The sequence below is a fragment of the Neodiprion lecontei genome, chromosome 3, assembly GCF_021901455.1.
Source record: "Neodiprion lecontei isolate iyNeoLeco1 chromosome 3, iyNeoLeco1.1, whole genome shotgun sequence".
Classification (NCBI taxonomy): domain Eukaryota; kingdom Metazoa; phylum Arthropoda; class Insecta; order Hymenoptera; family Diprionidae; genus Neodiprion; species Neodiprion lecontei.
The window spans coordinates 23,599,621-23,625,743 of NC_060262.1; the positions used below are offsets into that span (position 1 = coordinate 23,599,621).

Genomic DNA, 26,123 nt, shown 5'->3' on the forward strand with positions numbered 1-26,123 from the left:
ATTTTTAAAAAATTCCACACCTGTCGATAGCGGTTTTAATTTGTTCCGTGACCAAATATTTATTCCTTCTAGGGTTTCGCGTTCAAAGGATTAGAAATTGTTCAAATCAGCGTAACAACGCTCACGATATTCATCTGGTTCGAAAAAGCTTACAAAGTATGATCTGACTCTCCACCATTCAGAATTTAGCTACGCAATACTAACGTACAGTGGAACAAGTACCGGTTTCCAAAAATCGTCAACACGTACACATTCCATTAAACTTCTTAAGGTGGACTAATTTTTTAGGGTTTTTATCAGCTTTTGCACGTAGGTGGCGCGGCGCAAGTGCTTGAAAGGGCGGTAAAGTGTTGTCCGTGTAAGTGTTTCAGGTTTAGCAAACCCGTTGATCTCGGTCCGGGACGTCGCAGAAGCCCCCCACGTCGGCGTCGGCTCGTCGGCTCGTCGGCTCGTCGGAGTGCGCGTGTGGCGGTTGAAGGAAGACCCGGCAGCGACGGGATTGTTCAGGAGCCGCCGCGACCGCGAACCGGAAGTTTCAGTTTCCACGGAAGAAGCCAAGAAGCTTTTAATCTACTCAGCGTTGGACCGGAGCCAGGCACCTACCCAGTTCTGATCCACTTGCCTCTAACGACGCCCCGGGATTTCACTAGACGTCTATATAGCGGAGGATTGGTGAGAAATTTCGCTTTGATGTTGCTAGCTTTTCCGATCGTTCTACGCAGGCACTTTGAATGACGTGTGAAGAAGCGGGGTAATCAGAATCACAAGATGATTAGAAGGCTACTTTTGCTAACCGGTTCGTTTCATCTTTCACGAGGGCTCTAGGAGACTACGAAACCGTACGTTTTACGGCTTTGTGCAAACTGCGGGGAAAAATACGACGTGCGGAAACTCGTGAGTTCAGTTACGGTAAAATCTGTAACGAAAGATTTCCATTGTGTCACGATTGATGACATCGTAAAATGTTCGCAACGAATTCCGCAAAGAATTTCACAATTTCTGGGCCAATTAGTTTTCGAAAGTCGAAATGGATGAAAATAAACGAAAAATCGTCACATTTGCAGGTTTTAATGAGATAACGGATCGCCATTTGTGGCTGAAAGTTGTCATGTCTTCGGCTAAACCCGTTAGCATCGTGATCGTCAAACTGACTATGTTATATTCCCGGTACTTTTTGAGACATTCTACGTAACAAGGACTGAAATAACACAGCTGTTTGGAAATATAAATGGCGTTGTGGGATTATGATTTAGTACCAATATGTCCCAAGATTCCGGTATACATTTTCTGAATATACATTCTATCCGATACACCTTTCATTTCCAACGAAATATAAGACAGGCAGACAAAGCATATAGGAATGAAGAATCCATGATTTAAATTAGTGAAAAATGAAAAAGAAACGGAATAGCATAACCGTGAATAATGTGCACCATAATTTGCTCGAAACCACTTTTTCCACGATTTAATGCATCGAGCATGACTCGACTCGTGTTCAGGTAATGTATCTAATTTTTCATCCGAATTACACCGAAACATCTAAACATTTGCCTTTCAACTTTTCTTTCCATCTTTATTCAGTTCAATATTATTTTGGCACCCGCGAGAGGTTTCGGTGAACGAATAATGAACCCGTATAATTCGTTGCACTCGATGAGTAGTCTGATACAGCGTGAAAATCTAGGAAATTTTGATTTCAAAGGATTTCATGGCAACAACCTCGAGAAACTAATTGAAAATTTATTACCTCGCTTTTTATTTTCGTTCCAAATTATTGTCTCGTCATATCGAATACGCATTTGGCCTTGGTTTCAATCCCACAGCGGTAGAATTTAACGAGTAGTCATGAACCCTCGCACGTGTATTTCCATTACAGTATCACGTGACGATATGATCTCCGGGCTGAGCGGGGTGGAATCGAGGTATAAAACCAGTGCGGTAAATAAGGGTGACCGCGAGCGGGCACCGCCTAGTTTTTCGCTGAATGATTTAGCCGGTTATTTGACCCGCGGGGCTGCGAGGCTTCGTTGAAACTCGAGGTGCGCGCGCTGCCTGAGCTTCTGTTGCGGAGAAGAGGTATCAAAAAATCGCCAAGCCATGTCGCACCTGTTGATTGTTATTTTATTTGCCACTTTTTAACTGTCGAAACGTGCGGATATACGTGACAGGAAATTTGCAATTCGTCCAGCAATCTACGAATTCGAATAATCCTCTAGGAGATTCGTACGGATTGACACAGCCGAACCGAGGCTGAATCTCAACAATAACCTGGAATTGTAGGTGGAATAAGAACAGCTTAAATTATTCAGAGCTGAATCTATGAGAACAAGTCTCATTCACACTTTTTTCGCCTCAATTAAAAATTAAACACAGTATAGATACGGAGTCTAAGGCGATTCCGAATCTGCCTGGTCTCGACTGAAATTCATAAAATTTTTTAAACAATGTGAATATATTCTGAAATTTCACTAAAGTCTTGGACATTTTTCAAAAAAGGAAATACCAATTATCACGCCCTTGAATAATGGTCAATTTTCACCGCGCACAGGTTCTTAGAATGACTCGTGTATTAGACTGAAACAATCTTGATCCGATTCTCCCCGCAAACAAAAATATTACGCTTCAGACGAGACAATTTCGGTCACACTGCGGTGGAATTACGAATAATAACTTTTTTCTCAGTCAAACATAAATTATACCGTCACAAAGTTGAGCAATATTGCAAAAATCCAGTGAAAACTGTGTGCGCGTAGAGAAACACGCGTAGAATATGCACGAGATGAAAAACTTGACTCGCGAGAATCTTCGCCGAGTGGTTTTACGGTCAGGGAATCGAGTTGTCGTAAAATCCCAAAGCCGACCGGGCCCGATTAGCCAGAAGCTGTTTCAGCCGGACTAAAATCGTTGTTTTCTTTACCTCCGTTAGTCGGGTTCGACACAGAGACGCGCCGGAATACCTACACCGCATTTCGTTGTACCAACACGACACACGGGAGGCGAAAGGCGGGCGGGCCTAATGGCTACATTTGCTGCCACCAAAGTTGTCCGCGACACAATGGGTGGTGCTGGGTCGCCGGGTCGCCGCGCGGGTCACCGGGCCCCGAACGGAGGTGGGACTGGGACTCGGGCCCATCCGGCAGGTAGCCGGCGGGCCGCGTCGGTGCGTCGCTGGTCCGTCTCCTTACGGGAGCTTTAAGAGTCGTGCAAGGTGCGGGCAGCCGGATTTGAACCCACATCGCTGCCGCCTCCGGCTCTCGACGCGCTCGGGACTTCCCCTTTCCATTCCCCTTCCGGCGACCGCGGTTACTCTCTGAATTAGCCGTAATAAACCCTGTCCTCCCGCTTACCCCGGCGGTGGAAAGTTTGCCGGCCGGATGAAAACCCGCGCCAGGCGGAGCGGAGAGAGCTATCCAATATTGGCGACTTGCCGATTAATTTAAAAAATCTCATTACCCCGGACGGGTTCCCGCCGGTAAACATCTCCCCGGCTGTGTACGTGCGTCCAACTCGCTACCCGATTTATATCTCAGTCCTGAATTACCGATAAAAACTCCAATCAAATCTCGTGCCGGTTCTCCGACAGGCGGACGAGGCGATCAATTAGTTCCGATGACGCGGCGAGGCCCGGTTTCCAAATCTCTGGACCACGGGTATTCGGTAACAGATATTCTTCCATCTCGCTCGTTGGCTGCATTACGGTCCCGTGAGCATCCCCGGAAAATTTCACTGCAAGCTGTGTTGAGTGGATTGTATATTAATAATTATTCGGGTACGATTGAAAGCTTGAAACGGATGGACGGACGGGTTTACGGTTGAGTCAAAATTTTCTTCTAGCAAATACTCGGCGTTTGGAACTCCGTCAATACTGAAATGATGACGAACTGAAACAATGTTTCGAAGTGAAGTAGGCGTGTAACAACAATGTCGAATTTACACCATTGTTTAATTTTGATCGTCAAGTACGAATTTAATAACAATTTCGTAGCCGGCAGAGACGTGCGTTATGTCTCACGCTCAACGTTACGATCTAATGAAAATTCGTTTCCACCATCCATAGATAATTTTTATTGATTTTCTTGATCACGAATATTACGGAAAGCCGAATCTTGTTCAGGCTGTTCTCAGAGGAAATCACATCAATTCACGATCCATGGATCAATTTTGATCCATAAATTTGCTCAGAGACAAATGTACCGTAATTAAAAACCCTTTATACAAGGTTCATCGGTTGTGGCAAGAAAAATGTTTGATTTTCAGCCGGAGACAAGTCACAAGTCGTATTTCAATGCTAATTACGGTCTACCGACCGACCTTTCAAAATCCCCACAATAAGCGCATCCTGCCACAAGTAGGTATTCCAAAAACTCAGCACCACCATCCGCAAGGCGCACGTACCGTTCGATTCGACAAAGAGAGTCGACCCACGCAGAGCGATCAAAGGCGACGAGCCGCATAAATTGATCCCGTAGCGGTAACTAGCGGCGTTCGGTAGTCCAAAGTCTGCGGCAGGATATACCGTCGAATTATACTCACCGCCAAACGCGTCCCGCTCACCCAGAGCGATCGGGCCAACAAGCGCAACACAGCCCACGTAACGCTGCGGAGACAAACACCGCCGGAATTGATGGGGTCGATTGTCGAAGGGGGTACACACGATGTACGCACGTGTACGTCACGCACGCTGCCCGTAGCTCGTAGGTACATTAACGCACACAGTCCGCCGGCCTGCGGTGCCGCATGAAGTACCGGTTTCCTGCCGGGCGGCAGGGTGGGGGCAGGGAGACGCGGCATGTGTGCCGGAGTTTAATAATTCCGGGCCCTCCGGCCGAGCCAGCGGGGGACCGACGGGCCCCGAGCCTCGTGCCGGGCGTTACGGGGCACCGGCCCCCCACCGCGTTAAGCCCGGCTTCGTCGCACCCGTGGGTTCTTGCCTGTGTGTGCGTTGGTCGAGGGCGACGGGCGCCGAGGGTTTTTGGAAATTTCTGTTAGTCCGTGGAAGGACGGAACGACCCAAGAGCAACGGCGACGAGCTTTGCCAGCGCTCGATGGACGCTATCCACTTCTCTCTCTCTCTCTCTCTCTCTCTCTCCCCTCCTCTCCTCTCCGCGTACCCGCGCGGGTTAACGGAATTTCCGGACGGCTAAAGTCACCGTCCACCGCTCGCTTGCTCGCCTCGTTGCTCTTTTGTTTATCGTCTAACCGACGCTACGAACTGGTGGTCTTGAAACTTCTACGTTCACGACGGGAAGCGGAATATGTTTGGACTCCCCCTCCTCCCCCTCCTCCTCCGCCATTCCGCCGCTACCCTCGAAACGTATCCCGGAATAACGCCTCACTCTTATGTAGGTAGTGCTTGCGCTCACGATCGCTAGGGTTTTACCTATACGTGCTACTGCGCGTGTTTGTAAGGTTGAACGATGTTTTGCTTCCAAACTAGTTTCGTTTTCACTATTCTTTGACTAATTGTGCATTGTACTGCGATCAGGTATTATAACTGTACCTGTAACATTCGTCTCGTCGCCACCTTGCCTCTAAATTTATTTTTATACTCATTCCGTGGTATAATGTAGGCAATATGGGTAGTTCGCGTGGATGTTCCTGTCTTAATTTTGTCTTTTGAGACGGTTAAGCATTTATTTGTTTCTCGGAGGCCGGAGGGATGAGTAATTTTTATACTTTTCATTTTCATTACTCTTATTCTGAATACGTGTAACAAATATACTCGTTGACACAATTTTATACGGCTTATTTTTTAAAGGTATATTATACAAACCTAAAAATTCATCCAAAAATTGACTTCGCGTGGACGCATGCGGTACTAGGCATAGCTTGCAATCATTCAATAGCTAGTTAAAAATACGGAAAAATAAATTTTTCGAGAAGAACATGAAATTTTTCTCTTCGCGAGTGGTATAAGTTACGGTTTGAACGATGGAAATTCTTTGAAGAAGTCAATGATTATAAAGCTTTATTGTCAGAGGAACAAAAATTTAATTCCATTTTATGTACGAGTTGATCTATTTCGAGTGAGATGTAGGAAAACATATCGATTGCCCGCCTTCGAAATGGCTGTTTTGCGCCCTATATCAGAGAAATTGTATGGTTTCGCTATACTTACTGATACTAAATCAATCCCACTTAGAATTATGAATTAACGACGCAAACCACGCGTTGCAAAATTTACAGATTCGAGAGATTCCAAAAGAGTCGTTCAGAAAGGATTAGTAACAGACGGATACATATATTATGAATCGTGTGAGATCCTTTTTGGACATCGAACAAATCTGTCTGTTTAGAGAGATAGCGATAGATCCGGATCAATGACGCAGCCGCGAATCAGTGATAAATGACTGTCGCAATGAAGCGGGATGATGAATAAGACAGACGATAATTAAATAACAACGAAGGATACTTTACTTGAGTAAGGTGAGGCGATTCGATGAGTACCGCAAGAGATCTGTGTAACAACTGAGATTTGATCTCGGATTTGACAAAGGTGAGAGAATATATTTATGATACCTATAGGAGCTATCTGATACTGTATATACCTGAGACAGTGAGTAGATAATACCTGAAATACACAGCCGGACTGTTTCGGCCGGATTCTAGGTAGAGACAGGCAGATAAACACTGCGCGCGAGTGTGCGTACGTATGTATGAGGACAACTCGAAATGCCGATTGACATTAAAAGACATAAAGTTAGAAACTCAACAGCTTATCCGTTTCTCTCGCTTTTTTCATTTCCCTTTCTTTCTCCTAAGTCGTTCACGGGACTGTCTCTTCGACGCTTCCCGTTGAGTGGGGGAAAACCGATAGTCACCTTGGCAGTGTGGCTAGTTGGTTTAGGAGCGACACCAACGCGTCAGACCAATCACTGAAGTTCAATTAAAATTAGAAACATTACGAACCGGTGGAAATGTGTTCGGATATTGTGGGAATATTCGATTTCTAACGCTGCAGTCTAACCGCCCGGCAAAAAAAGATGCGAATTATTTTTCGTTCTATCGATTAACTTTAACATCGATGTAAATAAGGAAAATAAATCGTCTGCTGTGCTATGCTCGTCATTTTTCTCCTCTGCGAAGAACAGAAGTTCACGTCACCGTTTCAGTCTAGAGCATATCACCCTGCGATTCCATTGTGTCATCTATTCAAATGGAAATCAAAATTTGACAATAATCTTCGATATGCTGATCCGGGACTAGATCATTTAATCGGATTTGATCACGGCAGAACCAGGCTGTCAAGTCGATTCTCAAGATCAGATTATACAGTTATGTCAATTTCAGTGATGAGTTGAGAAATGAAAGTACGCTGTGAAAGTATAAACGATCCAAAAAACTAGTTCATTTTCGACCGTGCTATCTGTTTCATAAATCGGATCCTTTCACACAATATTGAATAAATTTTCATAAACAAGCACTTACAACTTGGTTCACGTTTATCGGAGCTCTGCAAATATCATCAGATGTGAGTATTACGATTCCATAGAAATTTGCAAGATTCAGTGTAGTGAGTAGATTTTTATAAACCGCGGTTTCGTTTCAAAGGAATTTCGAATTTCGTATCAACCCTCCAAGGGCCATGTAGTTTTTTATGGACGTTGCCGGCCAACACGGACGATCTCGTCCTTGACTCTTTTTCCCCCACTTATGGCATTTCAACAATTTCCAAAAAATTCTGGTAATCAGTTTCAGGTGCCTACTTGATATTCCGGTATCTTGCATTACGAAATTACCAATCAGTTTATTAGTAGAAATGGTTAACCAATGTAAAAATTCCCGGTACACCGATAAGCGAGAAAGTCAGGGTGGACGATTCTTCCATTCGTTTTCCTCTATCTGTACAATTCATCATTCCACGATGATACAATAATTACGGAACGTTCACGACGGCTGAACATCGATCGAGAAGACAAGAAAGAAAAAAAAAAGAAATATCGAAAAAAAATCACGACAGCGGATAATAAATCTTCGGATCGTTTCCCGCGGTCCGAAAAGCGTCGATCCAAGTGAAATTCACCCGCACTCGGGCACTCGTAATCAAAGTTCGTTTTTATTCACCCGCTGCCAAAGACGTACGTACGCGGGACACCTCTCTCCCTCTCCGTCTCTCTCTCCCTCGACTCGGAGCTCTTTGAAAGGCAGGCTCCGGTGGCAGGCAGAGCCCGAGATATTACGCTACCGCCGGGCGGCATGGGAGCGGTTGCAGCCTCGTCGGGGCAGAGGGTGGGGGGAGAGCCGATACTCTCCGGCTCTCCGGCTCTCTCGGTGCAGCAACGTGAGCGCCGACGGTGTCCCGTCGCCTCCGTCGCCGCTCGGCCCGACTCGGTTGCGCTCAGCGGCTGGCATAGTGGCGGCGTAGAGAGAGCCGCCCACCTCCCGCCTCCGCCTCCAGCCGCCGCCGCCGCTATCCATGCGCCAGTGTCCCACCGCGCGCCGAACAGTTTGCACTCAGAAGCGATCGACGCCCGCGCCGCTCTCCTTCTCTCTCTCAGCCTCTCTCGCTCTCTCGCTCTCTCCCGAGCGGTGAGCGCCGCCGCCTCGGGACGTACGGAACGCGTACGCCTCCGTCCCAGTCACTCGCGGCACTTTTGAAACGTGTTCACCGGCGCTGTCACCTGATCAGACGACTCACGCGGCTCCCTCGCGCCGCGTCGCAGCTCGAGAGTTCCCGTCTACCTCAGCGGGTTTCTTGGCTCCTCGGTTCGTCTCGGCTCTACCGGGTGCGGGATTTTCTACCATCGCTTGGCGGCAGCCGGGGTGTTGATACCGCTTTTTTCTCCGACCGCTACGAAACCTCGTAGCATTCGCGGTGTGTGAACTGTGTTGATTGGAAATTAAAAACAGAAAGTGCAGCTCGATACGTGCGCGAATAGTTGGTTGTGTGAACGTACCTTGTATCGCAGTGCCAAGCTGCGGGATAAGAAATACCGACGAACGCACGACCATGCAGAGTTTCCTTGGATTACGTACGCGACGCAGCATTACCGGAACTGCAGTTGTTGTATAGGTAATAATCCAATTTCAATTGTCAGGCATGCGAATAGCGAGATGAAGCCAGCCGGTGCCTGTTCATTTTTTCACTGTCCGCACTTTCTGCTCCAACTGTAAAAAACCACTGCATCCCCAAGCGTTAAATTGATCCTGAGACTCTCCGATAGCTCGATCTTCGGCAGTGGTCGTTAATCCCACCCAACGGATCCTTCGACGCCCTCTTCATCGAGCATTGAGATCGCAACGAGAAACGTCGTAATTGGTCTCTTCTTTTCCAAATACACGCGTATGTTCCTCGCATGTTTCACCTGCAGCAGCTCCCGGATATGCAGTACCCACGGCGACTCGGAGAGGCGAGGAGCTGGAGCTTGTTAGCAGGCCGCTAAACGGCTGGCGGATCATTAAAAATAGGCGAGTCGCGCCGTCTGGGGTTTGGGTAAGGCGCGAGAGCTCGTAGGAAATCCGGGGGATCGGGAATCGCTAACGGTCGTCGCGGAGGCCCAGGTCGCCGTGGGTCGTCGGGGTTCGCCACACCCGCCCGTTCGGGAATTCAGCTCACCGCGGGCAACGAATGCCGCCGGGATTCCTCGAAGCGTGCGAGATACCGAGTGCCGCGTCCTTTGTTCGAGACGGCCGCTTCCGACAAGCTTCTCTTTCGACTCCGCCGCCTTTTCCGCGTCTCTGTTTTGCCGAAATTTCCATATCCCCGATCGGATTTCGCCCCCGTAATTTCGAGCCACGTACAGGAATTCGGTCGGATTTTTTTTTTGGCACGTTATAACGCGCGCATCGAACGAGCTCGTTTTGTCGCGATGAGAATTCGAGGGTTAATTAAGACCTCTGGTCGCGCGTGGTTAGTGTCCGAGATCGGACGGCGTTCCCCAACTCGGCTGCTTGTTCATCTGTTTATATGTTTATCTATTCTGGCCAATCGCCTCGAGTCGGACCCTCGTTTCGTCCGGATTCAACTCGGACTGACGACGGCCTGGCGGCGAACACGAGCAGCGCAATAAACTCTACTTTCAAACGGTGGCAAACCGAGCTTGGTGTAATTACTGGTATATAGATGTATATAGGTGCGCGTACATACCGCGTTGCGCCGTCGAGAGAGACGAAGAGAGCGAGAGAGAGAGAGAAAGAGCGAGCGGCCCGTCGAGGAGTAATTGGGGGATAAGCGCGATTGGCCCAAGTGCAAGGGGTGCTGGGCAATTGGTCGTTCGGCGGGTATGCCATGTATATAGGGAGAGGGGGAGAGAAACGATCGGCCGGGTCAAATGCACCACGAATTAATCAAACCTTGGTGAAATTGGATGAGAGAAAAAAAAAAACAAAAAAAATAAAATAAACTAGCTTCACATACGTTTGTAGTTATAGTTCTTAGTTTTCAATTATTGTTAAAACCGACATGACATTCGTTTCCGTGCGAATGGAATAAACAAATTTGTAGGTATTTACTCAATTATGAAAGAAATATTCTCATCTCACGATATTTATAACAAACATTAGTTTGATTATACGAATGTAAATTTTACTCGGAGAACGAATACGTATGTAACGGTAGTGCCTACGGACGATTAACGATCAAGTCAATAAGAATAATTTATTCCTTTTTCGAAATATTTTCTTGATCAGAACCTTGACAATTTCTGAATCTATATGCAATTCGAACGATTCTCGAATTGAAATAACGGCTACGTTATAAACCTGATTTCGTAACTACGACCGATTACATGGAAGACAGGAAAAGAAGGGGTGACAAATGATTAACTATTCCGACTTTCTGGCCGTCGCAGTGGCTTCCGAACTGTGCCGTGCACATACGTTATCTCAGTAAGCACCTACATACATACGCAACGATACATGAGTCGCGAAAGTGTGCAGCACGGATTTGGCAATGCACACGTTATACGTATACCCGGGATGTGCGAACATTGCGGAACACGCGCCTGCACGTCGTATATTCCGTATCACTTACGCTACTCGGTGATCAATACTTTTGCTGTTTTCGTCACGTATAATGCTATACGCTCTGTTGTGTGGGCACAGCAGCAACGTGCGTATGCGTACCCAGGTACACACAGAACTACGCTGACTTTAATTTTTGTATATACGTATACCGGCAGCCCTCGCGGCACCGCCCGCAAATATTTTCAAATGCTTCTTGTGGCAAAACTATTAGACATAGCCATACGCTCTCGGGGACTTTTTTCCAGAGCTTATCGACACCTTGAAAACTCATAACCATACATACCTTTCCTCTATACGTAAGAGTTCGGTCAGCGTTCGGTTAAATGTCCGATCCCGTTACGATTTGGTTTAAAAATATCGTTATATCTTCAAAACCGTCGATCTGGATGTAACGAAATACATCCTAAAACCTGACCAGACATTATAGATATTCGTAGAATAAAATAGAATCAAAATCGGTTCGGTAGTCCCGGAGATATAAGCGAACGTACTGACAGACGGACAAAGAGAGAGAGAGAGAGAGAGAGAGAGAGATAGACGTCGAGTTTTATACCTATAGGTATATGGTATGCGGAGAGGATAAGATGCGTATGACGTACATATGTAGATACGCAAGCCGTATAACGTGGCCGGCGCGCAACACATGCGATTGCTTGGTTCCGGACGACCGTCCGTGACGGTCGCGTAGCAGCTTCAGTTTTCGTGCCCGAGTGATCAGCGGCGGAGAATTCCTCCTCGGATCCATCCGCGAACACGGTACAGAGCCTATAGCCGTTTCAGCGCGAAACAAAGAGCCAGCCGCCATCTGCGGACAAATAACACTTGAGCGGCGCGGCGCCCGTCTGTAATATTATAGCCTGTACAGCGACGCGTAGCCGCAAGATCCGTGGAACGGAGGCATAGAACGTCTATCCGAGCCGTCGTCGCGAAACCTGCACGACGACGATCAAGGAGGAGGAACGGGAATTATTTCTCCGACTCGCGCTGCCCGCTTCTTCACCTACGGAACAGGCGCGGCACGGCGCGGCACGGCGCGGCGGCTAACGAGGACGACGGCTCGGTATCCTGCGAGTGAAATTCAAGACCTCGCGCACCTCCAAATTAGTCCCGGGCTTCCTTATCGCGTCCGACCGCTGCGCTCGGCTCGGTCTTCGCCTCGCTCACTCGACCTCCTTAATTCTCCGGTCGACCTCACGCTTCGTGCTCCTCCTGCTGCATCGCATCTAGCGCCGAGCCGATGCGACGCGCCGTCCGTTAAGGGGGGCACCAACACACACGCGCACACAAACGCACGAGTCTCTTACGGCGTCGTAAATAACGCCGAATATAAACGAGAGAGAGAGGGATGATCGGTTCTTCGAGGATTCAGCGACTTTCGTTGCAACTTCCGTTAATCTGCGGACGCAGTGTTCCCCTCCCAATAGTTGGTAAAATGTGGAAAAGCAATAAAATTCACCGTAGGTGTAAACGTCCGGGTAATTTAAATGTGGAGTAATAAGTAGTCTGAATTTATTTCTACAAATTCAAAATTTATTTAAAATTTCACAAATTTACGTGGCCGAATATCAACTCTTAAGCCGGTGAAGAATCCAAGTCAAATTGTTAATTGGTGTAAAAACCGCAATTATCACACAATTATTACTTACCGATTTGTAATTTTTCAGAGTTACGTTCCACTCGTATTCAACTCGCATTTTACGGATCAGGATATTGCATCAATGTTTTCAATTCCCGGTGTGATGCAATCGACTATGCAACTGAAGCTGGCAATGAGAACATGTTACACTTGTGCATATTTTGAACGATCCTGTAAATTCTGCCGTACACGATGTTATAACACGAAGCGAAGAGATTGTGTCGAGACAATTGGGAATATCCGCATATGACAATAAAAAATGCCAGCACAAACGTTTACGTTTGATCATTAAGATTATAGCACTTGATTAAACAAAGAGAAAAAGATACGACGATTTGTTCAATAATTTGCCTCGTACTTTTGAATCGGCATCAATTACATTTCATTCGACTAAAGAGTATTTCCAACTGGCCGATACTGCAAGAAAATCCTCCCTTATCCTGAGAAGTGAAGTAAAAACGTTTCAAATCCAGCGCCATTCTTGCAAACGCGAGAAACGGGGTAGCACTTTCCCATCTCCTGTAACAACGAGACTGAAGCTCCGTACCTCAATTCCGTATACGTATACGTACATTGTACGTTATACGTCGTATACGTATCGGCGCAGCGATTATCGGCCGCTGCTCTCCCAGTCGGAGTCCCTCCGGGTGGTTTTGCGCCAGAGAGCCGGGAGCGGTATTTAAACGCGGAGAGATTCCCCCCTCGCACCCCCGGTTCGATACCCACGCTGCACGAGGAGGCGACCCGCGATTACGTATTGCGGACACGCGCCCCGGCCTCTCCGTGCCGACGAGGGCAGCCGACAGGAAGCGCCTAGCGTGACAGTGGCCGCGCAATGTGTCCCGTCCTCGTCCCGTGCGGGAAGAGAGTAGGAGGAGGTCGTGTATGCAATGCGCGAGATAGTAAGAAGCGTGTGGGCGAGCAGTGGAGCACCGCCGTCTGCGCCGCGACGCTGCGGAGTTACTCGAGTCCTTTTAGGTGTGTGGGTGCAGCGCGGTAGGTTGGACGGTTGCTCGGTTAGTCGGTGTTACGTGACTCTGGCTCGGCTTCCCCGGCGCCCCCGCCGCCTCCGCCGGCTGGAAAGGTCGCCTATTTAATGACTCGGGAACTCCGGCGCGACCGTGCATCAGAGCGCGAACTGCGCACCGGTCGTCCTTACGAGCGCACGCTGCGCTATATACACGGAGTGACGGGCGTATGCCTGCCGTAACGTACGCTGCATCCTCCGAGGAATAAACAACTAGGTATCTCCGCAGGCCTGACGAACTAGTGACGATGAGAATAGAGAAATAGCCGTCAAGGAGAGGTCGCTTTGACGATGGACGCCTGGGAGTGGAAAACGGAGAGATTATACCTTCAAGGGAGGTTTCACGCGCTCCGCGCGCCTTGACCGTAAGCACATACGTGCGAGAGAGGAAGGTTCATTTTTATGTCGTTATATTTCATTACCTTCTTCGGCACTGCTGACTTCGCCTCCCTTCACACGACGTACCAGGCCTCGTCCTTTCGTTCGGGTTTTCGGCGGTCGTCAACGTGGGGGGTCAAATGACGCGTGACTCCTCGGGTTGCCGCTTGCGCGCACCCTGCGTTCTTCGAACTCTGTGTCGTTGCATGGGGACGAGGCGGGGTAAAGGACCCCAATTTGTGACCCGGCAGAATCCGTTTCCCGATTTTCTACACTTCGAGCCCCAAACTTTTCCCGCAGAGAAGAGTATCTGGGTGTCACACTCGGAATTGCACTTATTCAGCTGATACGAATTTTGCCCTTTGCTTTCGACGAACTTGTCGCGACTTCTTTGCTGGATTCCAAGGTGGCAGATGTTGAATGGTTCGTGATCAGCACGTGCCTCAGGGCTTGCATTTGCGGTAGAAGATCATTATATAGATAGGCAGGTATCTGTTTTTGTGACACCTTTCTCTCGGAGCTACGGAAAACAGAAGATCTGCGTTTCTAATTTATTGACGAAATTGACGTTCACGTAAGAAAACATCGAAACAAAAATATCGATATTTTGCAGTTGTGTGATGACTTTTCACCTGGTGTTGAGTTTCCAGAACATGCAGTGTATTGCTCAATTATGGTTTAACGAAATTTCAGACAACCTCAAAGTGGAACCGTAAACTAGCGTTTCTCGAGAGAAAACATTTTTCAACCTACAACCACATCTCAAAAGTCTCAATTCTTAGGACTTTGTCAATGAATAGATGGATTTCTTGACCAATCGGCCATCGTAAACAAGAACAACCACAAATCAAACTATGACCGTTTCGGTCGGAGTTTTAAACGAAAATTGGATGGGGTCCGACAGACAGACCTCTGAGTGGCAAGTACGTCTCGAAAAATAGGTATTGCATGCGATTTGAATACTTGATGATACCGGAGAATCAAAGAAAGAAGAAACCTGCGAGAAACTGGAACTCGTTTCGTATCATACCTATGCCTTTGTGCAATGCTCTAGCGTATGCAATCAGCAGTACTGTACATGCACCGCATTGCGTGTGGTACACCCGCAAACTCTACCGTCGCGACACCTCCTCGCGACGCTATTATCGTCGTTATCGGTTTTTGTTTGCGCGATTCTGTCGTCAGGAAAACGCCAAAGCCTTCGTGCGCGGCCTTATCTCGCGACCGTATCGACTCGGGCCGCCGCAACGCCAGTGTAAGTATCGGCAGGCGAGAACGGCCGTCACGGTTGACTAGCGGACCGAAATCTAGTTCGCGGTACAAGTTTAGACTATTTTCCCCCCCCGTGACCAAAAATCCGTAGTTCGCTCCCGAAAGCTACACGTTGCCGAAACACTTTGCCCGTATTCACGGAACCATACGCCGCTCGAGTGAACCAGTCACCGATCTTCAACCTTTTTCCCATTATGTTTCAGACTCCGAGATCGGAAAGGCGAGGAACGCGAGGCTATTCCTTCTGACATTACGAAGCTGCAACCTGATTCTATCGTCAGTGATTCAACGCGACGCTCTACGATGGCTTCGGTGATGATGGGTCTGCGACGAAGAGTGCCCGTGAACAACGGTTGCTCGACAACGAACGGCGGCATATCCTCGGCCTCAACATCCTCCAACAAGCGCTCGAGGACGGAGAACAACAACAGTCCGTCCCATGGGAATCTGAACTCGTTAACGGGCGGGCAGGGCGAACCTCCGGCGAAGAAGTCGCGCTCGACGGGTTCCGGATCGACGAGGAACTCTGCTCCCGGGGCCTCCGAGGCCTTGGGGACCAAGAGCCGTGGCGGCTCGGGGCGTGGAGGGTCCGTCTCGAAGAGCGAGGGCCCCTCGAAGGCCGCGGGCCAATCGGGCCCCGCGAATTGGCCCGTGCCCAGATCGAGCTTCTCGTCTGTAGCGGCGCTGCCTCTGGCCACGGGACAGCCGACGATGAGCGGCGGCGGTAATTCCTCCTCGTCTTCTCTCGGCGCCGGAAGCGCCATTCCGTACATGACACCGTCGGTGACGCCGTCCGTTGCTACGTTCGTTGGCAACGCGACGAATTTGAACAAAAACACCGCAGTGTCGTATCTCGATATCTCGAACATGACGAGCGCCGGCGGTGGCAGCATCGGATCAACGGCCAACGCGGCATTCGCCAGTCCAAACAACGCTCACTCGCCGGCCAAGAACGCGAGCGGCATATTCAGGGTCGGTATAGGCAAGGAAGGGCCCGCTAAGAAGTTCCAGAACGATACCATGTTCAACGCCTATCAGCCTTGGGTCATCAAGACCTACGGCGATCTCGCAAAGACCAAAACTATCACGATTAAAAAGTACGCCAGGATTCTTCGCACTCTCAGAGGCGAGGAGGCCAACAGCGCGGAAAACAGCAAGTTCAGGTTCTGGGTCAAGAGCAAGGGCTTTCACATCGGACAGCCCGATGGATACGATGCCAAACCTGCCGACAGGATCGTTGGCAGACACGCCGTCACCAGTCCGGGACTTGATCCACCTCTCTACGTTCCCACCCAGCCACCTCATAACAAGGTAAGTTTCATCTTTTTGCGTCAAGCCTTAAGCGCACGTTTTTGTAGACGTACGTCAAGTTTTCATCGATTACTCGTCAAACTTCCGATCTCGAAGAAATAGTTCACTCTGATTTTTAGCCGTAGTTTCACCACTTGGTGCTGTTCGTCAATTTTTGGAAGTTGGTATCGGTGGAAACTCGAGTATTTGCGATTGAGCCTGATGAAAGATGAAAACCTTAGACACACAATTTGCAATCACTCTAGGTAGGTGAATTACAGGAAGAAATTGTGATCAGTTTATCTGCAATTTCGTTCCGTTCGGAAGAATGACCCGATGGAACAGGTTTGACCGTCGCCTCAAACTGCTCTTCAGGTACCGCTCGATGTATTTTAAGCGTTAAATTTTATTCCAGCTGAATTGAAAGTGAACGATAATTGATAATATTAAATTAATTTTACGAACACTCGGAAGTGAAGGAAAACTGTTTCAGACCACTTTAGTACCTCTTTTAGCGAAGCGTTTTGGGTAATTGTACGTCAGTGGAATACTCTCTGTATTATCCACTTCACTTTTGCATCATCCTTAAGAATTGACAAACATGTTGTCGAACAACTGTTCAACAACTTTGCCTTCGCGATTCCGAATCCGTACTTCCCACATCGAGTCCGAATTTGCAAATTTCCATTTCGCCGACACACCTCGCAAACCGTCGCTCCATATCCACGAGGAGACGATGTTCCAGGGCTTGGGGATATAAAATATTTTCGGCTACCCGATACTCATTTTTCACGGTTGACCGTTGCGCAACGGGGATGCGAGGAGATAACGACGCGCCGCTCGCATTCTGCTGCCGTTGCCGCTGATACGCGTTGGTTAAAAAAGCCCCGCGGCATATTGCTCTCTTCGTTTCTCTCACTGGGTGGCAGCCAGAAGCGTGGGGTCTGGGGCTAGTCATTAGTCACTTGCCGAAGCAGAGGCACAGACAGGCTCCGCCGATGCTCGTCTTCCTTCCTTCTCCTCTCTCTCTCTCTCTCTCTCTCTCTCTCTCTCTCTCTCTCTCTCTCTCTCTCTCTCTCTCTCTAGCTCTCTTCTCCCTCCCGCTGCACGGAAATTCTACCGATCGTGTTCGCCTCTCTCGGCGCTAAGCCTCTCGCCCGTCTATCTTGATTGAGAGGGAGTTCTCCGGACGGGCCCGGTGAGTATGGAGAGAAACGAACCGACGCCAGGGCCTCCGGCCCGACAGAGACCGACTCTGGTTGTCATTGATCGTCCGCCGACTGCAACTCGCCGCTAAAGGTCCCGTGCAGGCCGTCGACGCCTCTGCCACGTCGCCTCGTTCCTCCGAGCTGCTTTTCCACTCGGTCCCTCGGTCCGTGCTTCGACTGAGATATATATTATCGCTGCTCATCGTCAGAGTTTTCTTAGATCGTAAACGCGGGAGTCTAATTGCGTAGGACTCAATTCCGATAAGACCGCATTATTTTTTAGCCGATTCGTGACGTGCCTGCAGAAATTGTTGAGAAAAAATAAACGATCCACGGCTGTTCCGTAATTGAAAAACTTGTTTGTCGAAACTAATTCGGACTCGAGTTCGTGTACGTATTACGTAACATTCGACATTGTTATAGATATTTTCACTTGTGGTGTAATTGTGTTTTGTACAATATTTACGGAAAGTTTGAAGAATAAACTCCACAGTAGAGAAACAGCAGCTTATGCAATAATAATGTCAAGTGAATTTTAGAAGTCGTACGACACAAGCATTTTTTTCTCAAAGTATCACATCTCATGATTGTCGTTCAGAAATTTTGTCAAAAATGAAAAAACCTTTGAAAATCAAAAATTTGCATTTTGTTTCGTTGCGAAGGTCATTTTTGATAAATTTTATCTTCGCGATTTCTTTGAAACATTTCAATCAATTTTGTGGTGGCAAAATTTCACTGTCAAAGTATTACTACGAAGAGTAAAAGAATACCTAAATTTTAACCCAACTCAAGCTAATGCAATCTAATCTGACCTAATTTTCAACTTACTTGTTTCATTCCTTATACCGGATACAGTAGATTTCTAGTAATCTTATTTCGCCTCTAGAGTTCCCCTTTTTGAAACTAATTCCGGCCCGCAACCGAACCATGGAGCTGAACGAATAACCGATGAAACTGTATTTTTATAATTTTATTTTCTTGTTTTATAAACATTTTTCGATTCATACTTCGGTGTTAACGATCAGCGCATACTCGATACGTCGACAAATAAAGGAAGTACATAATGAAAAAAATGCGGTTAGCTGCAGAGAGAACGAATCCTCACAGCGCAATTTCCGTTCGACATCGAATCGAACTCCGACCTAACCAGCGACTGACAGGCAGACAAGCCTCAGCCAGACAGACGGACCTTTCTTCCGCGTAATTGTGAATAATTAGGAAAAATCTAATTACAACTGCAGCGGCAACTCGTCAACCAGACTCTCGATGGGAGGCAAAGTAATTACGAAATAATTGCGGGAATCTGGGACACAAGAATTCGCTCGGGTTGCAGACACCCGGCTGGCCTCAGCTTCGCTCGCTTTAACTTTTAACTTCATTCAATATACATCTGCAACGCCTCGGAGTTTCGCGGTATCCCGTTGCGCAGGCTTGCAGCCAACCTCTGCAGGTATAACATATTTAGGTTTTGAATTTAGTCCGTACCTAATTCTTATTGCATATTTTATACTGGAAAAAATGATTACAAAAATATAATTTAACAGCGCAGCTCATCTCGCCGCTGATATAACAGTCATACCTTCAGGTTCGTTACGAGCAGGAGAAACCGGAAAGGGTCTCGGAATTTTATTGAAAACCGCGGTTTATATCAGATGGAGTGTAAGTCAAATTGTAAACAAGGTTCTGACAATCGCCGCGCATGGGGGAATATTCACTCTCTCGTTCGAACAAAGTGTGGGACTTGGACTTTTTATTTATGTATTTTTCAACTAATCACCAATTTCAAGTTAGTAACGTTAATGTACCTTATGAAAGATTGGACGAATAATGAGGTATAATTTTGTAACTTTAAGCGTAACTTTGACGGAGTCGAGTTTTTCTTTGCAAAATATGCAGATGTATGTTTGCCGAATTTTAGAACAATTCTGCTGTTGCAAAATAACGAGCTTTTTTTGAAATTTGCACAGTTACGAGGTTTTACATTTATTACTGTACTTCGACTCCGTGGCGAGAGATGAGAATGTAAGAATTCGCAAGTATCCGAAGTACGAATCTACTCTAAATGTTCAAATCTGGTTGAGGCCGCGTTTTGAGTCGGCCGGAGTCGATCCTCTCGGTGGGAAGACGGGTTGTAGGAGCGTACGTTTGTCGGAGAGTGGGCTCCGAGTCTTTCGAGGCTTGGTCGCTAACCGTCGCTAACCATCGCTAACCCCAATATCCGCGTCGAAGGGACCCTTCGGTTCCCGCACTTCTCTCTCTCTCTCTCTCTCTCTCTCTTGGTTCTCCCGCCCCACGCCCTCGATGATTATCGCCAGGCCGCCCCGATAATGAAAGCACACGCGTTTGCTGGTGTTGGTTTCGCCCGGGGTGAGGAGGCCAGAGCTACGGAAAAAAAGGAAAGAGCTGGGGTGGCGATACACGGGTTTTCAGCTCGGCTGAGTCACGCACTCAACGGAGAGCCCGGGACTCCGCAGGGGGAGAAAAATAGAGACCGAGGATTTCGAGCCGCGGTAATTCGAGCGAGACACACATGTGCGTACGAACCGGGCTGTCGGCTCTGCCTTCATTACATGCCTGCTGCACAGCCAGGAATCGCGAGTCTGGCTGAGATTTTGAATACAGAAAAAAGTCCCGTGTTTCCATTCGATTTTTTATCGACCGCGTATAGCGAAATTTCAACGCACTTTTCACCGATGTTCTCGCCGATGTCTCTCGTTACAAGCTCTATTCATCGCGGGGCTTTCCATGGGACAGGATCCCGAGAAATAGTATACCTTCGGTACCTTGATTGGTCGGTTTCATACCGAGCATCGTGGGCGAAACTTTGTCTGGTCCTTCGGTCGCGACATTCAAGGGGTACGGAGCTTTGAAGCTCAACAATATACGAAGAGCTGCCCTTTAACGAGCTGCCTCTCGCAACGCAGGTATCCAATTAGTCAACGTTACCGGCGTCACGTTCTTCAGTTTGCTTACCGTCGGTATTATGTTATAAGCCGAGGTCATCCAAACCGATCGTCCGCAGTAATCGCCGTGAAATCTGTCGCTCGTATATCTTCGTCTATTTTAAACAAGGGAGGTTGGAAAATTTCACCCGCATAATTTTTCCACAACTTTGATAAAAATCAATCCATTTTGCAGGGTCGATGGCTCTTGATAATTAAACGATAGAATACAACGAGGAAAGGGTTTTCAGGAAAGACGATGGAAGGCATTTTTATACTGTCGTCTGTCCGTCTCTTTCGCAAGTACATTCCGGAACAACTGGACCGACTTACGCCCGGTTTCTTTTCAACGACTTGAAATAATTTTCTCCTTCCCGCAAAGGTTTTAGTTCAGGTTTCATGACGCTACGACTTCCTGGAGCGGAGTAATGGACCTTCAAGCTGACCGGAGCGAGGCGCGTAGCCTGCCGGGGCGTAGCCCCGTATTCTATTAATATTCTCAAAACCGTCAGACTCTACTACCTCTCAACCCAACCTCGGATACGCGATTTACGCATAGCGAGTATACGTACAAATTTTTTTTTTCGAGACTATACAGTTTTTTGAAAATAACCTTTGGGACTTGTTCGAGTGTATCCTCAAATTACGTTCCTGTAACGTAACGGAAAATCGACGTATAATTATTACAACGCATTTCAACGAATGGTCGAGATACTTTGATAGGTATAAAATCATCCCGAGCAATCTCAAATTGTAAATTGTGATTTATTTAAATAATTCTAATTCATTTCTTAAAACTTGCAGTTCGAAATTCGAACACACCAGTGCGGCGAAAACCGTTCCGCAATCTCTTTAACCCTTTCCAATCGCGCCGCACAGCTGTGCTGTAGATAAAACCGCAATGTATCACAACACCGGGATACGTACGTTTAGATACACGCTTGCACCGCGTCCTGCAGCCGGAGCTTTTCCGAAACGGGTACGATCCGAAAGTTTGAATTGTGAGTGTAACTCGCACCTGCACTAGCTTTAAATTTATTCCTGTATAGAGTTTCCGCCTTCTCCATAATTAGGATGATGTATTTGAAACGATTATTTATCCAGCTACCAATTATCCATGAGTCACTTTCTACTACAGTTACTGGTTTGCTTGAATTCTTCGGTTAATAGTTACCTAAAAGCGAATCTCGAGGATTTGAGCCTGCGGGGACTCTAACGCGATTATACGCGAAATTTGCAACCCGTGCCGGGGGTGGCGTGTAATTGCACCTTGGCCTTCGCTAATTAAAAATCCGTTTAACCGGTCATAACTAAACTTCGGCGGTCCGGAATGCGCGAGGAAATTGCGGCGAGGTTGAGAGGCGGAGAAGATCGCCTATCCTTGTACCAGGAGTCAACGAGAGGAGATAAGCCTTGCTCCTTCGCTCTGCCTCAACTCGCTATCCAATAGCACTTCTCTTTTCCTTTCTCTTCCTCCTTTTTCATCCTATTATTTGCAGTATTTTTGTTTGTTTGTCTTTTACGAACAACGGCTTGTACCTCTCTAAATACTCCGTTATACGACGTAACGTGGAAGAAGAAAGTACATATATAAAAACCAAATCTTTTTACACAATTTCTCGTATATTCAAGTCGCTGCATATCGAATAACGAGTCACGTGAAGGTTGAAAAATTAATTGCAGTACATTTTTTTGTTCCGTTAAACACACGTGAAAGATTATATATGATAATGATCGATTTTTGTTACAAAATCATTTGCGAATTACGAAAAACTTTTGGTACCTAACTGTTACGATAATTACTTCGCGTGAGCAAAGGTGATGATAATATTTGTAACAATAAGCAACGACGAGCACCGCTTGTTAGTTGAAGTCGTATAACTCGATCGAAGAAGGCGCACCGTGCAACTTGATCTCCGTTCATTATCGTACCGTGCTGGAAAACTGCCAGGGATTGATTGATTCAAGATAAGATATTAAAGTGTGTATTGCGATACTCTCGGCCGAGAAATCCTTTCGTTCTACCGCGATGCTTTGCCACTCGTTATACGTGGCGGGGAATGAGACGACGGTTATCGAATGATTATTCGCGATCATAAGAACCCCTGCTGCTTTATCTGAGATCGAAAAAATCATCACTTACAGAGCGATTACTGTATAGCCGCATCACCGCGCAAATTTTCTCACAATTAAAGTATTGTCATTTTATACGATTATCATGTTGCCTTTTGTACTTGAATTCGAAATCATCTTTCACCAGAAGTACGGATAAATCTTGATTTCATTTGCAAAAAAATAATAAAGCACTGGATTTTTGAGTGATGAAATACAAGAATTCCTTTTCTGCCAAATTCAGTTTCAAACTTAATCAAAATGAATTTTTATCACCGCTTAAATTGGGACGCATTTCAAAAAACGATGCAACGGGTAGTCAGTATTAATTGATAATATAATTGGGTAAATTTATACCGTAAGTTATAATCATACGATAACAAAGTCTGCAAGATTAATCGCTGTTCAAGTTTCAAAAAATTTACAGAACAATTGTAAAATATATTTGAAACGATCTTTCCGCATAGGCCTCAGTTTAGGGTAGGGAATTGCGGTTAATCGATTAATCGGTTCGTCAATCCTTTCGATAAATCGTTTTCTTCGATTAATCAATTAACCGCGCAGCCCTACTTTAGGGCAATCCTATATTTCCATACTCGAGGCAAGACTAAGAGGAAATCATGCTACACTAGTTCTCCAAATAGTATTTCTTTTTACCGACAACGGTAATTGGACATAGCTGCCGCCAATTTTCTCTCCCCTTTTCGCCGGTCGTGGACCAACGACGGTATTTCGAGAGCGTCCCGGACACGGGCATTAATTCCTTGAAAATTCGAGGGCGGGTACGGTCTCACGCACATCGGAGTGTCCCGCGGGGTTTCGCGCGGGATCGAGGCCGGGACCGGGACCGGGACCTCTCATCATCGTCCGTCCCTCTCGCCCCGCGTTTCCGAAAGAGGCGTGCGTGCGCTCGGCTCGTCGGCCCGAGGGCAATTAGTATTTTGCCGCCAAGGGAGAAGCGACCGGGGGAAAGAGGAGAGCCGGCTCCCAGCTCCGGCTTCGGCTCCGGGCCCCCGACCCGTCACCCTCGGCTTTGGCAGCGCTCGGAGCGCGCGCGCGTGTATAAAAAGCGCCTCGGAGAGTGGCAGCGAAACGGACCGAGACGGAGCGGGATAAAGAGGGCGAGAGCGAGAGAGAGAAAACCGGGACTTTTTGTCCTGCGGCCGCGGCCGCCGACGACCGACAAAAATAGACGCCCCCTCGCCCTCTCGAGTCCCCTTCCTTCCGCCTCCTTCTCCTCCTCTCCCCCAACAAGTTTCATCTCTCTTTGCATCTTCTCGGCGGCGACGTTCACCGTCCCGTACGAGCTGGTTGTTAGAGGGTGGATGAAGGGAGAGATAAGTCCGATAGCGCACGCCCTGCCCGACGATCTCTATCTCTCGGCGTATGTGTGCGGCCTACGGGAAAGGTGTAGCTAGCTAGTAAAGGGTATGCGGGGTTCTCGCCTGCATCTTTCTCCGGTTATGTATTATGATGGAGCGGGACGGATTCTTCTCGGTGGCCTTAGAAAACCTTCTGTACCTTATTTATACTTTACGGTGCATGCGGCCAGGTGCGGGCTACCAATATCGAACGATTCGTTCCGCGGAGGCTGGGCTCGATCAGGTTAGGAAAATAGGATTGGCGATACAAGATGATGACAAACGAATAAGTAAAGACGATCGGTTAGTAAAAAGTAAAGAAAACTATGTACGGGCAGCAGACTTACGAGGGCGAGATTTTGGGGTATAGCTGAAGAGAGAGAGGAAAGAATGGTAAAAAAACAAAAACAACTTGACTAAAAGTTAATTACTCTATCGATTTTGCGGTGGTTTTGATAAACTCGTTGCGGAAGAGCCAGGAGAAGAAATTACTTGTGGCACCCGGCAACACCATCTGTCTCCACCATTTTCACCGAGCTGAGTTAAGTCCTGTTCCGGCTGTCTGTGTAATACCGGTCTCAAATCATTCCCGATAGACTTGTAGAAAGAGCAAACGATTCAGTTTAACTGAACTGAGATTCTGAGAAAACTTTTGCATGCTTACGGTTATGCAGTTGTGGTGCAGGTGCAATGGCGAGAATATTTGCAATTTTTTACGCCTTCGATAAATTAACATCAATTTTTCACTCGCGTACATCTTTTGTGGCAGTGCAGCTGGATTAAACGACATTTCAAAAATTACTTTATAGAGAGTCCTTTTCAAATATCGTAATTCGGACTGAGACCGTCGTATATATGACTGATCCACGAATCTTCTTGGCCAGTTTTTTAGGGTAACAATTTTTATTCGGCTGATATTTCGATGTGTGTGGTGTATACCAAAGATATGTAAATCCTCCAATTTTTGGGTCACCCTTTATATTGTTCGAGACATTCGTTGATCTTTTTCGAATTGCACTTTTGACTTCGAATTTTCAGCACTTTCTGCCGCCGATTTCCTAACATGAAACCCATTTGGGGTAGATCCTCCAGAAGCGACAAAAAAAAACCTTTTTTTTTATTTCTTGAGTCAGGTAAGCGATAGCCCAGGAAATATTTTGTTTTAATTTGTTCGCGGATCAATACATATACTCGTATATATATATTCTAAGGTAAACAAAGTTTTTGGCAGTGATTTTGGTAACCCATATACGTTTTGCTAAAAAAACCTATGCTTTTCAACGTACAAGCGCGACTTGACAGAGAAATGCTGTAAGTTAATTGGAATACAATAATCCGGTGATACTTCGATCTAAAGTCTGGTTAAAATTCATCGATGCCGGTGATAAACGTAGCAAGGAAATGAAAACTGGTAAATCGCCAGTCCCGCAACTCCTAAAGAAGTCAGGCGAAGTCGATTTCGAAGTTTGAGTGGGTGCCGGCCCTCGAATTCCGTAAACACGAAAATTTCGTTCCGGCAAGGGCAAAGCTGCAGAGGTTGAAGCGAAGCGAAGCGGGGGTCGCGCACGGAGGCGGTAATCAGATTACGGTGGGCGGATAGCGTCTGCGTCATAGAGTGAAAATTTATCGGTTGCATCGTAGATAAAGCGAGCGCGAGACAGAGTCCCGCGCAGCGGCAGAGAACCGGCCCCGAGCGAACACGTGCTCCCGTATATCCCGACGTGAAAACACAGGTGCCCATCGCCCCCGTTGCAGCGACCAGCTGCCTTGCATCCGGGGTCACCGTTACTGGGGCGGCGATCGCGAGGCCCGCGCCGGTCGGTCGGGCGGTCGTTTAGCGGCGACCGCAGCAGCCGCTCGCGAATGCCGCCTAATGAGCGACGCACACACGCGACGCCAGCGCCGGTCGGCTGCTGCCCGCCTGCCCGAGCC

At 47.4% G+C, this 26,123-nt stretch overlaps 1 protein-coding gene across 5 annotated transcripts in view; it reads left to right on the forward strand.

Annotated features, from left to right (window-relative positions):
* Positions 1-508: 508 nt before the first annotated feature.
* Positions 509-26,123, forward strand: part of LOC107227859 — a 50,574-nt gene continuing 24,959 nt past the window's right edge. The window contains exons 1-3 of one of the 5 annotated variants that reach the window (XM_046734372.1): positions 9,816-10,440; positions 10,735-10,827; positions 15,482-16,589. In XM_046734372.1, the coding sequence (XP_046590328.1) occupies positions 10,757-10,827; positions 15,482-16,589 (1,179 nt within the window). In that variant the 5' untranslated portion in view covers positions 9,816-10,440; positions 10,735-10,756. Of the gene's footprint in view, positions 673-8,445; positions 9,014-9,815; positions 10,441-10,734; positions 10,828-15,481; positions 16,590-26,123 lie in introns of those variants that run through there. The other 4 variants (XM_046734373.1, XM_046734376.1, XM_046734374.1 and 1 more) reach the window with 4 other exon arrangements.